At 40.0% G+C, this 24,510-nt stretch overlaps 1 protein-coding gene across 3 annotated transcripts in view; it reads left to right on the top strand.

Moving 5' to 3' along the window:
• The window catches only part of SRGAP1 (SLIT-ROBO Rho GTPase activating protein 1), a 257,927-nt gene that overhangs the window by 185,083 nt on the left and 48,334 nt on the right, over positions 1-24,510 (top strand). For all 3 annotated transcript variants that reach the window (XM_045789676.2, XM_045789675.2, XM_087869002.1), the window contains exons 7-10: positions 3,990-4,211; positions 6,218-6,319; positions 16,928-17,125; positions 17,616-17,700. In XM_045789676.2, the coding sequence (XP_045645632.1) occupies positions 3,990-4,211; positions 6,218-6,319; positions 16,928-17,125; positions 17,616-17,700 (607 nt within the window). The remainder of the gene's footprint in view (positions 1-3,989; positions 4,212-6,217; positions 6,320-16,927; positions 17,126-17,615; positions 17,701-24,510) is intronic.

Genomic DNA, 24,510 nt, shown 5'->3' with positions numbered 1-24,510 from the left:
CTAGGTTTCTTATGTCATAAGAGTTTATGCAAACAAAGAACAAAAAGTTCTCTCCCTGAATAGCTGTGATCCATTTACACATGACTGTATAACCATCAAGTGTATTTCACCTGACCTCTCAGCCTTTTAAACAAGTCGAAGTATTTGTCACAGTCCTCAAAACCTGAATTTCATCTTTGTTTTTGATACTATTTGCAACCCTTTTGCCTAAAGAAGTTAGCTTACTGTGACGATTTAGACTTACAATACCTAGTCGGATATATCTTGACATCTGTTAGAATATTAAAAAACAAAACAAAACCAAAAAATACCCTTTGACTTCCAACACTCGTTTCTTCCCCAGTTTTAATCCATAATGTTATGTATCCGTTCAGTTTTTCATCCATCAATAAAATATCTTATTGGTCTCTTAGTATTTTCATCATTAAATGCACTTGGGTTATAACTCAACTCTGTGCAGAAGCTGGTTTTTCATATTGTCATTAATAATTCATAACCTCCATAGAATCACTGTAGGCCTTTTAACCAAGTATCGTGAATCTTAGCATACCCAGTGTCATTTTAGCATCCAGTTTAGAAAAAAGATGATCCTGTGACTGGCCTTGCTATCTCAGGAGACCTTGAATAAGAATTTGATTCGTGTTTCTTTTAAAGTCCAGGATGCTTGAAAATCCTAGAGCATAGAAAACATTGCGTATCAGAAGTAACAGAATCATGCTAATTAAGTGACTTTACAGACGGCTGAGCTCCCGTAGGGATCAAAGAAGGAAATTGTCCATCAAGCTCATCACAGAAACCTCCACATGAGGTATAGCATTCAAAGTCCAGAAGACACCTGGGGGGTCCTCTGGATTGGATGCGAAGCCACATGCATACTTCTCCCCAGCCTGTTAGGAAACCACCAGCGAAAGCAGGCTACCTTACTAGGTCCAGCACTACTAATCCACTGGGGTGAACTGAGTGTGGAGGTATGCACAGTGCTGTTGTAATTTTGACATGTACTCCCCGAAAGAAGCAACTCCTAGAAATTTTGGGAGCAAACTGTTTAAGTCTGGGAATAATAAAAACTTAGCATGTGTTTTTCCGAACTCTACTTCAATTAGGTAGTTGGGGTTGAATTTCTTTATTTCTCTTCCTCTTTTTCCTTTGTTCTTCCTCTCTTTCTTCCTTTCTGAGCCGGAAAGAGACTCAGTTTAGAGGGGGGTCTTTTTCCTAGGTTGTTTCTTTCCCCAATATCAATTTTCTGTTAACTCCCATTGGGATCCAGTATTCATAAAGTAAAGCAGCTTATATGATCTGCTTCATTATAATCAAGCCGAATCTGTCTTCTATCAGAGTAGTGGGGTGTTTTGAATCACTAGTACATTTCAAAGAAATGAGGCCATTTCCTTTACCAATTCATGTTTGCACAAGGTGAGGTGTTACTGAAAGGTAGAATAATTTTTCGGTCCCTCTGATGTGTATAAAATGGCTACACAGAACCTTTATGAATTTCAAGGAGCAAAAGAAATAAAAGAGGACTTTGCTCATCTGAGACTAGAGTTTTTTAATTAACTGGAAATTATTCTCTGTATTTGAGTGCAGCTGATTCCACTGAAAATGTACCAATGATGAGACTGCTGCATTTCACAATTGTATTTTGCTAGTATTTGCAATTGTCATATGGCAGCTTCTTTCTGCTGTTTTAAATCAACTTATATTTACTCAAGTTGATTTTCTTGCCTGCTTGGAGAAATAGCACTCCCAGTGGACAGGGTTACGGGACCTTTTTTTAATCGATGTTTTAGCATGGTGCTTCTCAGACTTTACAGTGTATGTAAATCATCTATAATTTTTTTTTTTTTAACTTCAGATTCTAATTGAGCAGGTCAGGGCTGAGGCCCAAGATTCTGCATTTCTAGCAAGTTCCAGGTGATGCTGATGGTCTACAGATCACACTTTGAATAGCCAGATTTTAGAATATCTCTATAGAAAAATCCCAAATTTAATAATTATGAAATTAGAGGGTGAAAGTCAAATTAAATATGTTGACATTTCTAAGGACAAGTCAGAGATTGAATGTGTGCCTTCATAAAGGCCGATCTGACGGTTCATGTCCTGGTGGATGCATCGTTTGTACAGAGGTTACTTCCTTTGTGCCCCTCTACTACTCCCTTACTAGTAAAGTGAACAATTTATATTCAAATTTCTTGAGAATAGAGATAATGTTTTACTGTATTCCAGTCTTCATATTCCTGGAGCCTAGCAAAATTTCCAGACACCTAATAGATGCCCAATTAGTGGGTTGAATTGAATCAAATTGAATTGATTGGATTGCATTAGAACAATATTGGGATGACCTGGTTTTGTACCTTTATAAACCACTTCCTCTTTAAGAGATTTATATTACTTCTATGTACAAATTTAAAATTCTTTCAATATCCAGAGTTATAGTTTTTCAATTATATTCTCTTAAAATACAACATGAAAAAATAAATGCAAATGCAAATTAAAGGGAATGAAGATTTAAGAATCCCTAAATTCTATATCCAATAAAAGGACTTTGGCAGTCATTTCGTGTTTACAAATTTTATTCTAAGGATAAGAAAGAAGACATTCCTGAACTTTTTTGTCAGATTCAAACCTGTTCTTCTCACTTCTGAAAGAGTACAGAGTATTATAGAGTCATCAGTAAATTATACAAATCCAAAATATTACAGTTAGTGTGTTTGCGTCCTATAAGGATTTCAATTAATCATAGTATCAGTAATCATGAACAAGTTTAAATGTTATTTTTTCATTATTTCCTTTCAGTATTTGCTTTTGCTGCTTTTATTTTTTAACAGCTTTCTTGAGATATTATTCACATACCATAGAGTACATTCATTAAAAATCTACAGTTGGCTTTTAGTATAAACTTGTGTAGCTATCACCACGATCTGTTACAGAATATTTTCATTACTCCAAAAAGAAGTCCTATACCCCTTAGCCACCACCCCCTAGTTCCTCTATCCCCTACCAACCACTAATTTACCTCCTATATCTATAGATTTACCTATTCTGAACATTTCCTATAAATGGAATCCTACAAGGTGTGGTCTCTGGTGGCTGGTTTCTTTTACTTAACATAACGTTTCAAGGTCGATCCTACATGTGGTAGCATGTATCAGTACTTACTTCTTTGTTATGACTGGATAATGTTTCATTTTGTTTATTTTTTAGTTGGACATTTAGATTGTTTCCACTTTTCAGCTATTAGTAATAATGCTGCTGTAACATTCACGTACAAATTTCTTTTTGTGAACATTTGTTTTTATTTTTCTTGTATATATTACTAGGAATGGAACTGCCAAGTCATATGTTAACTCTGTGTTTCACTCTCTGATGAACTGACAGACTTTTCCAAAGAGGCTACAATATTTTACATTCCCATCAACAGCATATAAAAAAATTCCCATTTCTCCACATCCTCCCCCATGCCTGTCATCTGTCCTTTTTATTATAACTATACTAGGGTGTGTGAAGTGGTATCCCATTGTGGTTTTGATTTGCATTTCCCTGATGACTAATTATGTTGAGCATCATTCCATGTGCTTGTTGACTATTTGTATATGTTTTTTGAGAAATGTCTGTCCAATTCCATTGCTCATTTTTATTTGGGCTATTTGTCTGTTCATTATTGAGTTGTAGGATTTCTTTATATATTCTGAATACAAATTTTTTAAATCAGTATGTGATTTGCAAAAAATTTTCCCATTCTGTGGGTTATCTTTTTACGTGATAGTGCCCTTGAAGCACAAAAGTCTTCAAATTTGATGAAATCTAATTTATTTTTTTTCTTTTTTGCTTGTACTTTTGATGCCATATCCAAGAAACCAATGCCTAATGCAAGATCGTGAAGGTTTACTCCTATGTTTTCTTCTAAGAATTTTATAGTTGTTGCTGTCACATGTAGGTCTTTGATCCATTTTAAGTTAATTTTTATATGTGGTTTTCTTTTATTTTTTAAGTGCTGTGATCTTGGCTACCATGCAAGTCTGAACAGAGCCCTGAGAACATATCTCTCTGCAGAGTATAATCTTGAAACTTCCAGACATGAAGGCTTAGACATTATTGAGAATGCAGTTGACAATTTGGAGCCCAGGAGTGATAAGCAGAGATTCATGGAGATGTACCCTGCTGCGTTCTGTCCACCAATGAAGTTTGAGTTTCAGTCTCACATGGGTGATGAGGTCAGTAATTGTTTTAAAACTAATGAATTGTCTTTTCACCTACATTAGTTACTCTTCACCTGCTATAACCCAAGAGTTGTCAGAATACCCAGGTGTGTTCTCTCTCCTGCCTTTGTATGGCATCTTAGCTCGTTGTATCCAAATATCAGCCACTACAGCCTTCCCCCGCCACCCCCCCCCACACACCAGCCACAACCACCTTTTAAAGCAAGGGTCAAGCCTACAGAGGCCAAACCTATGTACAAACTCGGTTGGTTGTAAGCAGTACACTGTCTCAGGATAGTTAGTCCTTCCTCCACCTCTAGATATTCAAATTTAAGTTCAAAATGAAACATTTTGCTGGCCCAAGAGAATCTCTCTAAAGACTTCTTGTAATCTTCGTTTAAAGATCCCCATGAAGAAAAATGATTGTGAATGACAGGAGCATGGGAGAGAGGGGGAAAAAATGCAAAACTTTTTTTTAAGACTCAAGTTGTCTCCAAACTGGTAAAATGAGCATTAGAAATGATACATCTTAGGTTCTTTATATGAATTTAGCTTTCTGTCCTATTTTACCCAAGGAAGAAAATCCATCTAAGCTGCATACAAGTTGCAGTGGTATATTTTATTGTCTGCGGCCGGGAAAACAAGAAGAACCAATTAATGAGCACGCTATATAGCACTTGGTCTTCCAGCTGTGCAGAACAATACTCATAGATTAAAAACTCAATTTTAGCTTATTGTGGTGACAGTATGTTTTTAAAAATAGATATAATAGCGGTGACAGATTTCTTTAATGTCGTGTTTTTTTCTGAGACACTTAGTGTTAAGATTTATAAGATATGTGTGTGCCTGCTGTATTTCTAACCCAATTCTATATTTGCTTGATCTGATAGAGTAAATTACTCGATAAGAAATGGTAAGCGGTTTTTATGCCAACAGCACATGAATTTGAGAGGCAAGTGGCTTATCCCACCCAGAGTTATGTTTCCAAAACCACATTATTACTGTTATAATTTTTCAGTGATGGGTATGTCAAACATAGGATGATAAGATATCATGGAGAAGTGACATCAATTGGGTTAGTAGTTTTTCCTTTTTTTATTTTTTTTTTTATTTTTAATAAAATGAGTCAGTTGCCCCTTTTTTATGGCCAGTTCTGCCAGGGAGCAATAATCTCGATGATGTTTTGGGGACTCCATAAAAGGAAACCCCCATGTGCCAAGAGCATTTCTATGACAAGGAAAATGAAAAGAAACTTTGTTTCTGGTACAATTTAAATATAACTAAATATAATATAATTAAAAGGCTCTAATTTTGACCTTGACCGTAATTGAGATCACAGCCAAAATATGTTTCTGCCACAGACCACAAGCAGTGGCCTCTTCACATTCATGGTGAATCCCATGATTTGGCTGATAGTGGGAAGGCAAGCCGTGGTTGAAAGATGCTAATAGTTACATTTTCTGAGTCTTTACTATGTGCCAGGCAGTGTTCTCAGTGCTCTCTGTACATGAGCTCGCTTCGTCCCCACAAGGACCCCACGGTGTAGGAAATCTTCGTATGCCATTTCACAGAGAAAGAAGCTGAGGGTTGGTAACCTAGCACAGTCACCTGTCTGACTGCAGCCAGTAGGCCCTGCTGCCACCCCTCTTCTTGCCTGTCTGGTTCATGTGGGTCATCCTTTGCACTCTGCCCTCTGCCCCGTAGTCATTCCGGATTCCGCCAGTGAGACATCAGCATCAGCGCTCCCTCTCCAGCAACTGCCTCATTCTTAGAGCGAAGCTTCCTGCAGCTGCTGTCTTCCCCATGGTATCCAGGCCACGCAGCTGTGTTCTGCTCTTGCCACTTATGTAGCAAGTCCGTATTTAACACTGAAGTTTTGAGGCGGCTATTAAAAGTAAAGATGCCGTTGGAATCTTGAGGGGATCCGTGTGACTCACGCAGCATCTAAGTAGGAAACCCGTGCCTCTGGAGGCCGGCTCGACAGCCCTGTTGTAACTGCGGTTTCTGATTCCCCCGACCAGGTGTGTCAGGTCAGCGCCCAGCAGCCGGTGCAGGCAGAGCTCATGCTCAGGTACCAGCAGCTGCAGTCCCGACTGGCCACGCTCAAAATCGAGAATGAGGAGGTGAGCGAGCATGCTTTCTGCCCCACAAGTCATCAGAATTCTAATGTACACTGGAAGACATTGTCACATGACCTAAGCATATTTAACATTCCAAAAGCAATCTCTTCATCATGCGTTTCCAGCTAAATCATGGTTCCTAAAATACCCCTTGTCGAAGATAAAAAGATTTTGTATTCTACCAGAGATGAATCCTGTACCAGGGATTCACTACATACACATGTAAACACACGTTATCTTTAGATTTGTAATTCCTACTGAAAATAGTTCCCATAAATGATCAAATTCAACATATGTATCCAAGAATGTACAATAGTATGGAAATAAAACTTGAGTGACATGTTAATAATTTAATCCTAACTTCTGAAATTAGTAATTTCTTTGCTTTTTTGTATTCTTTAGATTTTTGGTACCAAACATGGCATTACTGTTACAATTAGTACAGAAATCATATTTTAGAATAGTCCTTGAATGAGAATAGGAAACTGTTTATTTGCTGATATTAGTGGCTTTAGGTGGACAGAACATAAAATGTGAATTTATGAATATATGTTGAGCCAGAAAGCATTCATAGTGTTCAGCTGCTTGTTTCTGAAATCAATTTAATTGGATCCACATTCTCCTTAAGTAAATATGAACCACAAATGTTTCTAAGGCTCTCAGTTATCACAGGAGCCCAAATCAAACTTAACTCAAGTTAGAAAGTTTACTTACTGGTCAATGTTTGCATAGCCTCGGGCATGATGGGATCTGTATTCTGATGATATTATCAGGAATCTCTCTTTCCACCATTTTGAAGTTGTATCTTTGCATGTGTTGGTAGTTGTTTTCCCTCATATTGGGATAGCGCAAATACATGGTCCCGGTAACTTGCCGTCTCACCCCATCCCAGGGTCCTTATCTCTGAACTCAGATGCTTTATTGGCATGACTTCAACCATGCATACTTCCGGACCAGCCATTACATGCAAGAAATGGGATTCTTTCATGGATCGGATGTTGTGCTCATGCATAGAGCCCTTTTGACTGACAGCTCCAACAGAAATACGTATTTCTAGAGACAGTTCCTGAAAGGAAGGAATGTGGGACAGAAAAAACAATAACAATAATTCACCTTGAGGAAATGAATTACCAGAATGCACTTTGGTACCCTTTTTTGTTTTAAACCCACGGGAGGTTATGAACTCTGTGAACATGTATTTGGTTCTGTTAAGAAACAGTGGTGTGTTTCTAGACCAGTCGAGTTTGGTCAAAGTCCATTGCAGCTTTCTGGCTTCCGTTCTTTCTAGCAGAACCAAACCAGCCCTTATTCACACGTGTGTATTTAAGATGCAACCACGTGATTAAGGCTTCAGTCACTGTATAAAGTCTCACAAATGAGCCTTTCCAAAGCTATTACTCTTCTTCAGGTGTTTTCGAGCTTAGGGTTTTGGCGAGGCATCACAAAATACTTGCCTAATGCAGTTTACTGGATCCTAATAGATCCACAGTTTGTACATCTAGTGACTTCCAATTTGTGTGTGTGTGTGTGTATCCTCCTGCTGTTTTACTTGGAAACTGTCTCTAAACTCTAGGAAAATAATGTGTTGTACGCAAGGTCAAAACTGGCAGCCCACAGACCTGTTTTGTTTGGCTCCCACGGTTTTGGCCTGTTGAAAATGAACAAGTCTGGCAACTCTGACCCTGCATCGCCTCATGAAGGGAAAAGCTGGGGTATTTGAGTTCCACTTCACCATAGTCATTCAGCTCCCAGTTTTCTTACCTTGGACTATTCCATTTCTGTTGCCTGTCTGGCCTCTGCAGGCCTTTAAGGTTTTGACCCTTAATGTATGCCCTTAGGGGCATAATGTTCAGAGGCAGTGTCCTTATAAACTGATAGTGGTAGTCGGTGCTTTCTGAGGGTTAAAAGCATCTGTCATAGAAACAAGTGAATTCGATTGTCCTGATGTTTCCAGTGAGCGTGACGGGGGGTTTATGATCGGCCAGATGTAGGACAAATGAAAATGCACTGTCATGGAATGGGATCTCCAATGAAAGGAAGAGTTAAATTGGATTTTTGACAATCAGTAGATTTCCATTGATAGAGAAGGAGGAAAAGTTGCTTCCGTATATTTCAAAATGCCTTGGAAGAATCTTGGTTTCCCAGAGGAATTTGGTCATCATCCAGGTTCTTGAGGATAAGCCAAAGGTGAAGCTGAAGTCAGATGACAAGAGACTTTGAGAGCCAGCTTAAGGGATTTTGACACTGTGAGTCAGTTCATTTCGGTACAATAAATATTTGTTCATCAACTTCTGCGTTCCACGTATTTTGCCAGGTGTGGGGAGTACAGAGATGAATGTCACAGTTTGCATGTGTCTTGCATGAGAGCCAGACTATAACAAGTCATTTATATAATGCAAAAAATAAGGGACTAACTTTGGAGCAAAATAGCAATCACTGCTGATTTGGAGTCCTTTATAGCACTTTTCTCCACCATAAATAAAGAATTTGCCTCTGGTCCTCCACTGATAAAGGTCAGAAAACTGACACATTGCTCTCAAACCAAAATATACAAGTAAAGAAACACGTAATTCTCTGCCTCTGCACAAACAGATACACACAAAGTCCAAAATTCACTGGAAAGAGTTCAGTTAACTAAAAATAATTATGACTGCCCAGTGAAAAGGTAAAAGTTGAAAGAGAATTTTATCCAAGTTTGCAAAAAGCGTGGACACTGCAGCTAAAGAGAACATGAGCCTTGTCACCAAATCTTAAAAGACTACAAATAATGGGCACTATTTGAGACTGTAGGAAGCCTTTCTAGATGGAAATTTCCATACAAAGAGCCTACAGGCCATGGACAAATTTTGTTTGCTCTACAGTGCTTGATTTTTAAAAATTAGTTGCTGTCATTTAAGAATTAGAATATCTGTTTCCAGTTTCTAAACAATTAGAAAGTCTGATCATACTAGACCTGCATTTCTGCAGTACAATAACTGGCTGGAGCTGAGATGCTCCCTTTAGACACAGAACATGTCCTTCCAGTTTGCCATGCTCCCCACTTGGCCCACTTGCCTTATTTTCACTACATCCTTGGCCCTGGAAGATATTTGAGTTTGCAGCACTGGCCTTAGAACAAAGAGAGCAGTAAGCATTTGTGAAATGGCCTCAGTATACTCACACGTAGTAAAAGCTAAATGAAGTTTCGAGAAGGGCTTCATTGAATTTGGGGTGGATACAGATTTATAATGGATTGTTGTCTCTTCACAACTTCACATTTGCCTGTTAGGCCTTTTAAAATGACCTTCCAGTTTCAGGATGCTGCACGTTTGCTTCGGTGCCTCAATCCTAATGATTTCAACCTCCTGTCAGCCCGCCAGCAAATATTTATTAGTGCCCACTGTGGGTTGTACACATAGAATTAGAGCAGAGCCTGCTGCCCACACAACTTTTTTCCCATTTTTTTGTTTTCTTTTTCTTACTTCAAAGTTTAACTTTTTTTTTTTAAGATTTTATTTATTAGAGAGAGACAGCCAGCGAGAGAGGGAACACAAGCAGGGGGGTGGGAGAGGAAGAAGCAGGCTCCCAGTGGAGGAGCCTGATGTGGGGCTCGATCCCAGGACCCCAGGATCACGCCACAAGCTGAAGGCAGACGCTTAACGACTGCGCCACTCAGGCGCCCCTCAAAGTTTAATTTTTTATTTGAAACATTAGTAAACATTACTCTTAAAGACAACACTTCCAAAGCAACCTGTATCTAAATAATCATTGATACCTTTCGCACTCTTAAGTATTCTCCCATCTAATGTTACACGGTCTTGCACACATTCTTCAAGTTCACTTTTAATCTCTGTTACAGGGATTTCAGCGTGGGGGTCATTCCCTTTGCTCCTTTCTTTCCAAGCTAGCTCTGGAGTAATTCCCCATAGACTGCACTTCCCTTTTCTTAAAGCTCCTCTTTCTGCCCTTTATCTAGACACAGCCAAAGAAAAGAAGAAGGAATTGTCTAAGTAGAGCAATTATGCTTTTCATATTTTTAGTACAGCCTTAGTTTTAAGTAGTTTGCCCCATTGTCAGATCATTTGGCCCAGAAAATAGAGTTTTCATAAGCGGGTCACTTCCATGCCATGACTAAACCTCATGTTTAAAATGAGTTTCTCTTAAGTTAGAGATTTATCCCACTGAAGGGAATGGAAAAGAGAGGAGCCTGTGAGTCTTCCATTAATTTGCAACACTGTTTAATGAACTGACAGCCCCTTATAAATTTTCCTCGCTTTACTTAAAATCTTTCACCGACAATTTACTAGGGAGTAATTCACAGACTATTCCAAAAATATATTCCTTACACAGGATATTTTCAACCATAATGAACAAGATTTTATGTAAACATTTGAAGCAATTTTCATGGCCTGGGTAATTGAGGGGGAGTAAGAGAGATTTTGGTTATACCTCCTACCTCGGGTAGAAAAATCACACTTCCCCCAAAAACATCCCATACTAAGCACTGACTGCAGCACAATGCCAAGTCATGGAAATCAGTGATCAAACCCTTAGGGGCTATTGTCAGATTCTTCTAAGACTTTGGTATAAGATGTGGAGCTTGATAATTACCTAACTATAATTACCATTTTTGATATTCTCTGTGGCTTCAACTTCATTTTTGCTTATTTAAGTATTTTTTAAGTATTTCTTACTTGCCTGTAACCTTCTATTGATGAGGTTAGCAGTAGGAGCCTAAGTGAAAGATAACTGCCATTTATCCGTCAAATGATAGCATTATCTTGACCAAAATTGAAAACAGGGATCAACCGTCTCACAAAAACATTTTTTTAAAAACCCGTATTTTTAGAAGCAGTGTGTATGATATGTATGTGTGTGTGTATATATACAGTTTCAAATAAGCTTTAACTCCCTGAAGGAAGCAACTGGATCCAGAAGAATACCAAGCAGGGCGAGGAGAGTTTCTAGAAAGGGTCTAAAGTGAGTCACGGGATAGGGCAGCCTGAATAGAATGGTGAAACTCAGGATGGCTGTCAGCAAAGAAAGCCCATGTTGTCGGCGCATGCCGAATGCTTCTTCGACATCTGTGGATTTGAAAGGAGGATGACTTCAACCCTCTACCATTCCTTCAGTGGACCTTTTGGATAATCCGCTGTGTCCCAGGCACTGTGCTACTGACCAGAGATACAAACGTTAATAAGCTGTCTCTAAGCTGAGGTTGCTCCCCCCATAGATGGACAGCATAGCCCTCCGAACAGTGTGGTAGGTGCTTGTGAGAGATGGAGTTGGCATCATTGTCCTCATTACCCAGGACAGGCAAGGACACTGGCATCCGTACCAGGAGCGAGGGAAGGCCACGGCGCTGCTCCTGCCTTCTGTGGCCTGTGCTGCCAGTAAGTTTCCATACCCAGACTGGTTACCTACGGTGTTAATCCAGTCCCTCTGTGTGTGTGCATGTGTGTCTGGCCTCTTTCTGGTAAAGTTTAACACATCTGAAGTGATACAGGGCTCCATCGCAGTGCCTCCCAGGTCAGTCGTGGCAAGAAGTAAATAGACCGGTGGGGACGGGAAGGCAGAGCTGGGGGTCATCTTCATGGATGGATGGATGAGTCTTAAAGGATGAATAGGCCTGTGTAATGTGCCGGGCACAGTGTCCTAAAATAATGTGTGTGTTAGAGGTAGGATTGCGTTCCCCCAAAATTGACATGTTGAAGTACTAACCCCCGTACTTTAGAGTATGACTTTATTTGAAGACAAGGGTCTTCACAGAGGTAATTAAAGGGAGGTCATTAGAGTGGGCCTTCATCCAGTGTGATCGGTGTCCTTATAAAAAGAGAAAATTTGCACACACAAGCAGAGAGAGAAGGCCGTGTGAAGAGATACAAGGTGATCATCTGCAAGCCCAGGAGGCAGGCAAGCCGGGAGCAGACCTTCCCTCACACGGCGCTGGGAAGGAGCCAGACCTGCCGGCACCGCGACCTCAGACTTTTGACCTGCAGGACAATAAACTGCCGTTGTCGAAGCCCCCAGCCTGTGGTACTTTGTGACGGCCGCCCTGGGAAACTAATACAGTGTGTTTAGAGAATAAAATCAAAACAACTGTTTTGTTTCTCCAAGGACTGTAATGTCCCGTGAGTACAAAGGCAAAAGAGCCAGGCTGCAGCAGCCCACAAAAGTCACCTCTTCTCTGTCGTTCATTTTGACTCTCATCTCAGAGTCCCGGCCACCTCGGCACTCCTCCAGTGCTGTACATTCTTCAGGTTTTTTCATATTCCTTGTCACGTTTTTGGCCTCTCCTACCAAGGCTAACCGCGTTTTCCTGCGGCTAATAGGCAGTCATCACAAGCCTCATATTAGCTGTTTCGTAGTTACCTCATTATACTCCCTCCCTGTGGCTTATTAACATGACTTGTGTGTCAGAAGCTGGTGTTATTCTTCGTCGAGAACATCCCATGGGATAGTATGTAGTCCCAGCCATCCTGTCTGGTGTTTTCTGTCACATCCTTTATTCTTTCTGACAATTCCAAATTTAACCATGGCACTCTTGCTTCGGAGAAAAAAGTTGAGAAAAGGAAAAAAAAAAAACGGTTTTGTTGACAATGACAGGAATCACATGGCTGCTGCTGGCTCTACAGTCTGTGGGCTGAACAGGTTCCTAACAGGTAGGACTGGCTCTGCACCCCAGCTGAAGGCACCAGTGGAGTCCCAGGTCCACTTCAGGGTGCATAGCCAGGACCACGGTATGCAGGCCAACCTCCAGGAGCACAGACAGACATGTCTCCCACCTGGGGCCAGGTTACAGGGCCACTGTAAGATCTGCAGATAGACTGAGAAACATGCCTTCTAGCAAGTCACTGTACGTGGAAGACTGCTCCATGACCAGGGCTGAGACGGAGTGGAACTACAGCATGGGCTGCTGCACGGTCCACAGCTAGGACCAAGGTCAGCAGGCCTATTACTTGAAGCATGATTAGATGTGGCTCTTCCTGGGTCCCTTGGCAGCTACTTCTGGTGACAAGACCAAGGCCAGATAAGACTGTAACGGAGTCCCCAGGGGGACCTGGCTATTTCTGGGTCAGTAGCCAGGACCAGGGTTGGCAAGCTTCCCACCTGGGCCTAGGCCTGCTTTCTCAAATTGGTCCACCTCAGCCCTGGGCTCCACCAAGGTTTTACAAGTTCTTACCGGGATCCCAAAGCTCCCACAAGTGCACTTTTGTCCATCGATGGCCGCCAGATTACTGTCGCAGCGGGGCATGGAGGAATATGTGCAGGGGAACCTCCTATTTTGCCATCTTGCTGATGTCACCTCTGGGGTTCTGAGTCTTTTCATTCAGCCTATAAATATGTAATCATGACTTCCTTAAAGTAACCACTTACAGTATTGTTTTCTTAAATAACCTTTAATATGCTTTTTCCCAGTAATATCTCTCCTTTGCATTGTACACATGCCCAGCAATAATGACTAAGTCTGTTAAATTTCTTTGTGCTTTTTTTATTTTATCACGTGACCTCTTTTAGCGTCAGAACTAATACTGATTGCCATTACTTCTTCCCTCAACAGTATTTTGTTGATTAAAACAAAAGAGTAATTGAAGCTATTTCTGCTTCCTGTAATAGTGAACTGAGTCACTCAGCTGATTATTTCACATTTCACTGTCCTGAACAAGGTGTCTGGCCAAGCCTAAAGTCCATGGCACAGAGAACCATATGTTCCCAAAATGAAGAGCATCAAATATTTTGAACAGAAATAAAACCTGGTGATTCTGAGCTATTAGCACCCCAATCAGCTTGGAAAAATGAGTAGACATTCTCTCTAGAAGATGGTAGTCTCACCCTAGACTTCAAATAATTCTACCAAAATGTCCAGCAAACAGACATCAAATCACAGAGAGATACTTACAGGAACTCCAGATATTGAGATTATCAGAAATGAACTGTAAAAGAGCTACTTACCATGTTCAAGGAGATAAAAGCCAAGCCTAGATTTCAGTAGGGAACCATAACCTATAACCAGTGAAATACCAGATTTGAAAGTGTACCACAGAGAGATTCTAAAAGTGAGAACTACAGTGCCCCAAGTTAACAAATCAGTGGATGGTTTTAACTTCAGATTCAACACAGCTGAAGAGTGAATTATCAAAGTGGAGGACAAATCAGAAGAAAATAATCCAAATGCAGCATGGAAAAACAAAAGGATAGAAAATACAAACAGGGGTGCCTGGGTAGCTCAGTCAGTTAAGTATCTGACTTCAGCTCACATCATTATCTCAGGGTACTGGGATTGAGCTCCACATTGGGCTCCCTGCTCAGCGGGGAGTCTGCTTGTCCCTCTCCCTCTGCCCCTCCCCCTCCACTCGTGCACACACTTGCTCTCTTTCAAATAAATAAAAATCTTAAAAAAAAATACGAAGAGAAGGGTAAGAGATATAGAGAACACAATGATGTTTAGCATACTAATTAAACTCCCAAAAAGGAAAACAATAGAAAAGGAGACAATATTTGCAGAGATAAAAGCTGAAAATTTATTAGAATTTATGAAAAATATCACACATTTTAAGAAGTCCAAAAAAATCCAGGTAGAATATATGTTTGTAAATCCTTACATAAACACATCATGGTGAAACTGTAGAAAACTTCAGGGGCACCTGAGTGGCTCAGTTGGTTGAGCAGCTGCCTTCAACTCAGTGCCTTTGACACGGGTCATGATTCCGGGGTCCTGGGATCAGCCCACATCAGGCTCCCTGCTCAGCAGGTTGTCGGTTTCTCCTCCCTCAGCCCCTCCCCCCTGCTCTGCTCTCTCTCTCAAATAAATAATTTTTTTTTAATGTAAGAAACTTTAAAAGCAGCTGGAGAAGCAAGCAAAGTAACAATAGACTCAGAGCAAACTTCTCATTCAACAGGAACATAGAAGCAAGAAAATACAGTGATCATCTTCAGTGTATTGAAAGAAAACAAACTGCCAACCAGGAGAAATATCTTTCATAAATGAAAATATCTTTCATAAATTTCCTAGTCAACAAAAAAAGAGTTCACCACCAGTGGACTCATGTTAAAAGGAATTTCTAAAGGCAGGAGTTACTCTTAAAAATATAAGGAAAGGAGGTCAAATAATGTAACTAATATATGGATAAAGCTAAATGAATACTGACTATAACAACTGATATATTTAAGTATATGTTAATATTTACATACATATCCTATTATAATACATTATAAAATAGTGTATAAATAAGGAGAAGTAAATGAAGTTAGGGTGCTCTAGATTCTATACATTGGGAAAAGAATAAAGCTGTCGATTTACACTAGACCAATAAGTAAAGGTAAAGTATGACCTAATTGTGCAAGATAAATGTACAGAATAAATTAAAAAGCTCCTAGAAGATAACAAAGAATAGTATCTTTATGGTTCTGAGATAGGAAAGTATTTCTTAAATAGGACACAAAATACCAATTATATAGGAAGGGACTGGTAAATTGATTACATTAAAATTAGAGGCAGTTCATCTAGATAGTAGAGGGAAAAGCCAGAGCTGAGTGGGAAAAGATATTTGCAGCATATAACTAACAAAAGACTCATATCCATATCTACAAATAAGTAAGAAAAAGACTCCTAACCCAGTGGAAAATTGAGCAAGAGATTTACACAAAGTATTTCCAAGAGAGGAAATCCAAATTATCTTAAACGTATTGTAATGAGCTCAATCTCAGGCATTAGAGAAATGCATATTAAAGCCACAATAAGATACCACTACACACCCAACACAATGGTTTGAATTTTAAAAACTGAGAATACCGACTCTTGATGTGGAGTAACAGAAACTCTTCCTGTGCTAGTGGGAATACAAATCAGAACAGTAATTTTGGAAAACAATCTGGCAAACCTTATAAGCAGCAATTCTGTCCATGTATGCTAGACATGTATTCATAGCAATATTATTCTCAATGGCCCAAAACTAGAAACAAGTCATCTATCAACAGTAAAAGGGATGAATTATGATGTATTCCTACAATGAATATTTAGCATTCAGCAATGAAATACTATACTCTTCGAGAAATGAATAAATCTTACTACATAAAGTTGAACAACAGAAGCAAGACAAAAATCATACATGCTGTAGGATTCCATGTATGTGAAGCACAAAAAGGCTAAAACTAATACGTGATGTTAGACATCAGGATAATGGCTACCTTTGAGGAGGAGAAAGGGGTGTGTGGTAGTTGGGAGAAGCACAAGGATATTTGTAATGTACTATACTTCTTGATCTGAGTGGTGGTCACATAAGTGTGTTCACTCTGATCATTCATCAAGCAATACACTCATGGTATGTGTATTTTTTGTGTGTAGTTTAACTTCCCATTTTTAAAAAGGTTACTTTCAAAAATGTAATTGAGAGAGTACCCAGTGATACATGAGATTTGTAGGGATCCAAATACACAGAAATATCCTCTTGAGAATGATTTTGAAGAAAGCCTCTCTTTATATTGGTGATGGTGGATGCTGTTTACCTATCTCTCTCTCCTCTTCTTGGGGCAGGGCCTGTATCTTCACCTCTGCCTGATGGAACAGATTCTCACTGAGTGTGGGATTCACGAAATCATGTGGTAACATGAGAAATGTGTTCCTGTCCCCAGGTTAAGAAAACGACCGAAGCCACCTTGCAGACCATACAAGATATGGTCACCATCGAGGACTACGATGTCTCTGAATGCTTCCAGCACAGCCGCTCCACGGAATCTGTGAAGTCCACAGTCTCCGAGACCTACCTGAGTAAGCCCAGCATCGCCAAGAGAAGAGCAAACCAGCAGGAGACGGAGCAGTTCTACTTCATGGTGTGTCTGTTGCTTCCCCAGCCACCTTTGGAGCTCAGATCTGGGGTCCCCAAACACAGCGTCTAGAGTTGGGTGGGAATCACATGGTTCTTCATTAAAATACGGACTCCTGACTGCCCTTGGAGTTCCCGATTCTGTTGGTCAGCGATAGGAGTTAGGAGTTAGGACTTCCGTAAAAGTTCCTCAGATTTAAAAAGGACTGCTCTCAGACCACTTTTAATCTTTAACACCCAGACATGTCACCAGGAGAGCTTGCTAACACACGGTTCTGATTTTAGTAGGTCTGGGGAAGGAGGGACCTGGGAGTCTGCCTCCCTGCTAGGTTCCCAGATGATGGCAGATAATGCTGGTCTGCATCAGACCGCACGTGGAGTGGCAAGGATCCAGGCTCTAGCAGATAGAAGTGGCTGGATTTTAGATATCCCGTGGGAAGTTCCTTGACATGAAATACATATTTTTTTAAGTTAAAAATGAATCTTTCCTTTTGCAGAAACTCAGAGAATATTTGGAAGGTAGTAATCTCATCACAAAACTTCAAGCCAAACATGACTTGCTGCAGAGGACCCTTGGAGAAGGTCAGTTATTTGAAGCAGACGGGGAGGATGACATGGATTTTGTATTGTGTCACGTAGCTAGTCCACGAAGAGTGTGAGTTGCGGATTTGTGTTTCAAGAAGCAGAGAACACTGATTGTTTAGACTGGGCTTTTGCTGTAACTATAATAATCAAGTTCCTTATAAGCTCGGTGCTAACCTTGAGGAAGAATAGTGAAATCTGGGGAGGGCTGAGAAGCCCCCACAGAGCTCCTGAGGAACACTCTGCCCAGCCTGGTGCTCCCAATACCTGGTGCTCCTAAAGGGAGAAGACTGGGCAGAGCTGCACCTGCCCCCACCTGCTGACCACCCAGCCACTTCTTCCTTACCCTCTGGGACCTGTCCACCCTTCCAGCTCCACCCACTTTGTTTCAGTGGGCCAGTATTTGTTGTCACCTCTAATGCCACTGTGGACTCTAGGAACCAGTTAAACGAGTCTGGGTGACTTTTTTTTTTTTTCTTTCTTTCTGTGGACATTGATTTTCCTTAAAGAAAAAAAAATCTAATGAAGTATACTGCTGTAGCTAATAATAATAATAACAAAAATAAGAATAGCTGTCACTTCTATAGGACTAGGCATTGTTCTAAACTACATATTGAACTGGGCTATCACTTTCCCCGTTTTTACAAATGGGAAAAACGATGGGGAAAAAAGGATTATAGGCAAAAGGGACTGTGTAAATGTTACTGTTTCTCTTTTCATCTTCTTGAAATTTAAAAGGAAAAAAATAAATACAAGCAAAGTCCCTGTTTTAAGGTCCTCATAGTCTGTAACTTTATCTTTTATTCCCACTAGATCTTGCCAGAAGTTATAAAAAGTGAAAGAGAATACAGATGGGAGTGGGAAATGAGGGGACGGAGGTGTGTAACTCAGGCCAAAAAGAGGTTGCTGTTCTTTGACCTAAACTCTTGCACCCTACCATTCTAGAACCTTCCTACTGACAAGGCAGGTTTTGTCATCACCTTATCTCCTGGTTTCCTCCAAAGGACACATTATCCTCAGGGAATGAGCACTAGGAGAAAGGTCATCATGACCTAAGGCTCCATGTATTATAGTTAGCATGCCAGATTCTAAGATAAAAGGCTGATTTCATTTAGAAGAAGAATTAACATTTAAACTACTAGAAAGTGTCTTAAGAAATAAAATAACCAAAGACAATCTGTGAACTTTCATTAGATTTTGAATCAAAAAAGCAAAAGTTACAAAAGGCATTTTAAGGACAATTGGGGAAGTTTAAATATAGACTGTATATTAAATGACATTATTGAGTTCATTTTCTAAGATATGACAGTGGTGGTATGATTATGAAAACGAAGATTCCTATTCTTAAGAAATGTTTGCTAAGGGACACCTGGGTGGCTCAGTCAGCGAAGCGTCTGCCTTTAGCTCAGGTGGTGATCCCCGGGTCCTGTGATCCAGCCCATGTCGTAGGGCTCCCTGCCCAGTGGGGAGCCTGCTTCTCCCTTTGCCTGCCCCTCCCCCTGCTTGTCCTCTCTCTCTCTCTCTCTCTGTCAAATAAATAAAAAAGTGACGATATTAAGAAAATGAAAATCAAAATTGAATTTAAAAAAAAGAAATGTTTGCTAAATATCATAATATCTGCAAGTTACTTTCAATCGATTCAGGAGCAAAGATATAGAAAGAGAGAGGGAGAGAGAAGGAAATAAGGCCAGTGTGGCAAAATGTTAACAGTTGGGAAATCTCAGTGAAGGGTAGCCCTGTGCAAGGCTTTCAACTCTTCTATAATGGAGGTTAGAACTTTTTTTTTTTTTAAAGATTTTATTTATTTATTCGACAGAGATAGAGACAGCCAGCGAGAGAGGGAACACAAGCAGGGGGAGTGGGAGAGGAAGAAGCAGGCTCACAGCAGAGGAGCCTGATGTGGGGCTCAATCCCACAATGCGGGATCACGCCCTGAGCCGAAGGCAGACAGTTAACCGCTGTGCCACCCAGGCGCCCATGGTTAGAACTTTTTTAAAAAAGCATTTTTTTCTTTTCTTTTTCTTTGAATAGTTGTCTTACCTCAGCAATCATGTCCCCATTTTTTTCTTTTTTTTCCTTCATAGTATCATGTAAGATCATTTTTTTCCACCTACCACAAAATGTCTGATATTTCAGTGATGCCCCCAAGGTCAGTCGCCAGTCCCAAAGCATAAATTATCGTTAAGTGTTTTGACGAATGCTTAGAAGCACAGAGTCCTTCCCTACAGGAATGGATACCACTTTAGAAATCGTGAGTTGGAGGCACTTAAGTAGTGGGTGAATTCATTCTTGGCATGCGTGCAAACACATGTGTTAATTCGCTTGGGGTCACATTCTGAAACTTTTATGATACTCATTCTACATAGATTCCCTGATGTCTCCTGGAGAGAAAGCCCCCGCGGTTCATATTATTTTACATGGCATTATTGGATAGGGCTCTGTTTTAGCCAACTTACCGAATCCATATGCCACATTCCATCGTTAGCTGCTCTGCTGTGTAAAGCTGTATTGTACCTTGTGAACTCTGAGCCAGGATTTCTTTATCTTGGAATTTCTTTCACTGGGTTCCAGTATCATAGTGACGCAAGCTGGGTTCAGGGATACCAGGCCTCCACCAGATTGGATTTATTCAGAAACTGGCTGGTTCCCATCCAGGGGCATCAGACACACTAGCCTCTAACCACGCGCTGTAGGCCTTCCTGCTCCCCAGCCCTGCCCCACGTGCAGGCTTGGCAGCACACCGCTCGTTGGTCACTGCCGGGGCTTCACGCTGCCAGCTTTGCCCAGAGAGAGGCTGAGCCTGCCCCCGCCTTTTAGCTCGACCATTGTGAGCCCGCTGGCTCCCCATGCAAGCCCCATTCAAGTTGATAGGCTTGAACCAAAGGAGAGTTAATGGTGCCTGTCCCACAGTGAGACAATCCAATGGTGAGTCCTTATGAAGGTATCCAAGTCTGGGCTTGGTGAAATAAGGTTAGTAGCACAGGATTCGATGGTGTGTTTGGGGACAGTCCTGACTTCTTATACAGAAATCACATCTCTGAAATACAGTAGACTCACTGCTGAAAAAACTGCCTTCGTAGTAAAACAAATAGGGCCTAACCCAGGGATTTAGCAGTTGATTGTACACAGCTGAAACTGTAACTACAGACATGTGTTTGGCCTGTCTTACTGCTTGCTTTTGGCAGCCTACCAGAGGCCCAGTAAGTCCTTTGATTTACAACATTGTGAAGCAACTAGATTGGGCTCTTAAAGGCGCACTGTCAAAATTCAGAATTCCACATCTTTGAAAACTGAAATAAAAAGAAATACATAATGAGTTGTTAAGACCAAAGTCATCACCTTCTTCATCATCCTTCAGCGAGACCATTATATCCTTTTGTGATGTCATTTGTTTTTAATTTGGAGAAGTGACATCAACACAGTAAATGAGATCTATATCCGTAGAACTAAGGCACTGAAATTGTTTCTTTTTCTTTTCATAAGGAGCCTTCATGTTCACACTGGCTTCTTTGTGTGCAACATTTGGAGTTGGGGGGGTGTAAATATCAGTACAGTTCTCCTTAAACACAGAAAATCTGACACTGGAAAGCTGAGTTCCATGTTAGATTGTTTCTAGACCGGGCATAAGGTTTCTGACAAAGGAATGAAATGGCTTATCCTCATTGAATCCGTTGTGTCTCTGAGTAGAAGTACAAACATACTTTCAAAAGAGAAGCTGACTGTGAATAATTATGGTTTTTAGAAAAGCAATGTATTCTTAAGGAAAAAAAAGGACGAGAAGTAATGCTGGAGTCCTTATCAGTCATTCACTGGGGACCCAGTTCCAGGTGCCTCCGTCCAGTTTGAGCTGTACACATTTTAAATATTTCATCTATTGTTTTTTTTTTAATCTCAGATTGCCACCACACTGTATTTTGGTTTTCCCTTTTAGTCTATGGTGATAAAATACATTTGAGTGTGAAAAATAATTCACTTCTTAATTCTCGAGTGAAATGATTGGAGTCCTCAAAGTAGGTGTTTGTAGCAAGAACAAGATAATCGTGGGTCGCGGGTCATTTTTTCCTCCAAATGGCTTATATTGTGGGATGGGGAGGGGGGTGAGGGAAGAAATTGTCTGTTGTTTTTAATAATTAAATAGCCTTCCAAAGAATGTGATTGAAATCTAATCCTCAAACCACTGGAAGCTTTCACATTTCTCTGGGAAGCAGATTCTTCTAAGCTTGTGTGTTATTGATCTATTAATGATGATACTGATTAAAAAATAAAACCTCATTCATCAGTTGAGGCACAGTCAGTACTATTAGCTGAACAAGACAGTGGATGTGGTGGCAGTTATACTATGAATGATAGGTCTTGTGGAGCTTGCTCTGGGCTCATTAATCAAAATGTATCTTTTATAGGTTTTTAATTTTTTATCTCATACTATTAACCATGGATGGATGGAGCAAAGTGATTTTAAGCCATTTAATATATGATCTTCTTCTAAATCTAGAGAATCTTTGCTTGGGATATTTTAACAAAAGTAGCAAAACTTCAAACTTATTGAAAAACATTTTGTTTCTAAGGAGTTATTAGTGTCTTTATCATTGAATCACTTGAAAGTGATTAACCTTCATTATCCAGTTGAATTTTTTAGATACTTTAAATTTTTATTTTATTCTATTCTATTTTATTTTGTTTTTTAAAGAGTTTATTTTTAAGTAATCTCTACACCCAGCATGGGGCTCAAACTTACAACCCCGAGATCAAGAGTGACATACTCTACTGACAAAGCCAACCAAGCACCCCAAGACTTTGAAATTTTAACTTAATATGTGTTATATAATCTTAACATGTGTTATGTAACTTAGCTCATTTTTAGTATTTTGTATTTGACTTTAGTCACATGGGGGAGACAGAAGCGTAAGCCATAATTCCTACCTTTCTTTTAGGATCTTTCAAAGTGTTTGCTGGGAAATAAGATTTATATTTTTACGATATATTATTTGGGAGCTCAGGCCTAGAATTAAAACAAATCTGATCAAACTAGCACCAACATTTTTCCCAGAACTAGAACAAACAATCCTAAAATTTGTATGGAAGCATAAAAGACCCCAAGTAGCGAAAGTAATGTTGAAAAAGAAAAGCAAAGCAGGAGACAGCACAATCCCAGACTTCAGGCTGTATTACAAAGCTGTAATCATCAAGACACTATGGTACTGGCACAGAAACAGACACATAGATCAATGGAACAGAATAGAGAACCCAGAAATGGACCCACAACTATAGGGTCAACTAATCTTTGACAAAGCAGGAAGGAATATCCAGTCAAAAAATGGCAGTCTCTTCAACAAATCATGTTGGGGCATGCAGAAGAATGAAACTGGACCACTTTCTTCCACCATACACAAAAATAAATTTGAAGTGGATAAAAGACCTAGATGTAAGACAGGAGACCATCAAAATCCTAAAGAACACCACAGGCAGCAACCTCTTTGACCACGACCGCAGCAACTTCTTGCTAGACATGTCTCCAGAGGTAAGGGAAACAAAAGCAAAAATGAATTGTTGGGACTTCATCAGGATAAAAAGCTTCTGCACAGTGAAGGAAACAATCAACAACACTAAAAAGCAACCTAAGGAAAAGGAGAAGATATTTGCAAATGATGTATCAGATAAAGGGCTGGTATCCAGAATCTATAAAGAACTCATCAAAATCAACACCCCAAAAATAAATAATCCAATTAAAATATGGGCAGAAGACATGAACAGACATTTCTCCAAAGACATACAAATGGCGAAGAGACATGTGAAAAAATGTTAACATCACTCTTCATCAGGGAAATACAAATCAAAACCACAATGGGATGTAACGTCACACCTGTCAGAATGGCTAAAATTAACAACTCAGGAAATAGATGTTGTCGAGGATGCAGAGAAAGGGGGAACACTTTTGCACTGTTGGTGGGAATGCAAACTGGTGCAGCCACTCTGGAAAGCAGTATGGAGGTTCCTCAAAAAGTTAAAAATAGAACTACCCAATGACCTAGTAATTGTACTCTTAGGTATTTATCCAAAGAATACAAAAATGTTGATTCGAAGGGGCCTATGCATCCCAGTATATAGCAGCATTATCAAGAATAGCCAAATTATTTTATTGGGAAAGAGCCCAATTATTTATTGGGAAATAGCCCAACTATTTTATTGGGAAAGACCCCAAATGCCCATCAACCGATGAATGGATAAAGAAGATATGATTTATATATGCCATGGAATATTACTCCGCCATCAAAAAGAATGAAAACCTTCCATTTGCAGCAACATGGATGGACCTAGAGGGTATTATGCTAAGCAAAATAAGTCAGTCAGAGAGACAAATATCATACAATTTCACTCATGTGGAATTTAAGAAACAAAGCAGATGAACATAGGGGAAGGGAAGGAAAAATAAAATAAGATAAAAACAGAGAGGGAAGCAAACCGTAGGAGACTCTTAACTATAGAGAACAGACTGAGGGTTGCTGGAGGGGAGGTGGACGGGGTATTGGCTAAATGGGTGATGGGCATTAAGGAGGACGCTTGTTGGGGTGAGCACTGGGTGTTAATTGTAAGTGATGAATCACTAAATTTTACTCCTGAACCCAATATTACACCATATGTTAACTAACTTGAATTTAAATTTAAAAAAATAAAAAAGACTTGTATATGTATGGGGGAAAAAAAAACCTGGACCCTAGGGCCAGATGCCTCACATACAAACAGTGTGACCTTGAGCAAGTCACTTGCCTCCTATATGCTCGGTCTTTTCCACAAAATAGAAGTAACAGTACC

Source organism: Ursus americanus, chromosome 17 (genome assembly GCF_024610735.1).
Source record: "Ursus americanus isolate L20-20 chromosome 17, mUrsAme1.1.p, whole genome shotgun sequence".
NCBI classification, from domain to species: Eukaryota; Metazoa; Chordata; class Mammalia; order Carnivora; family Ursidae; genus Ursus; species Ursus americanus.
Note: the sequence above shows the minus strand (reverse complement) of the source record. Positions and strands in the feature narration are given on the sequence as shown.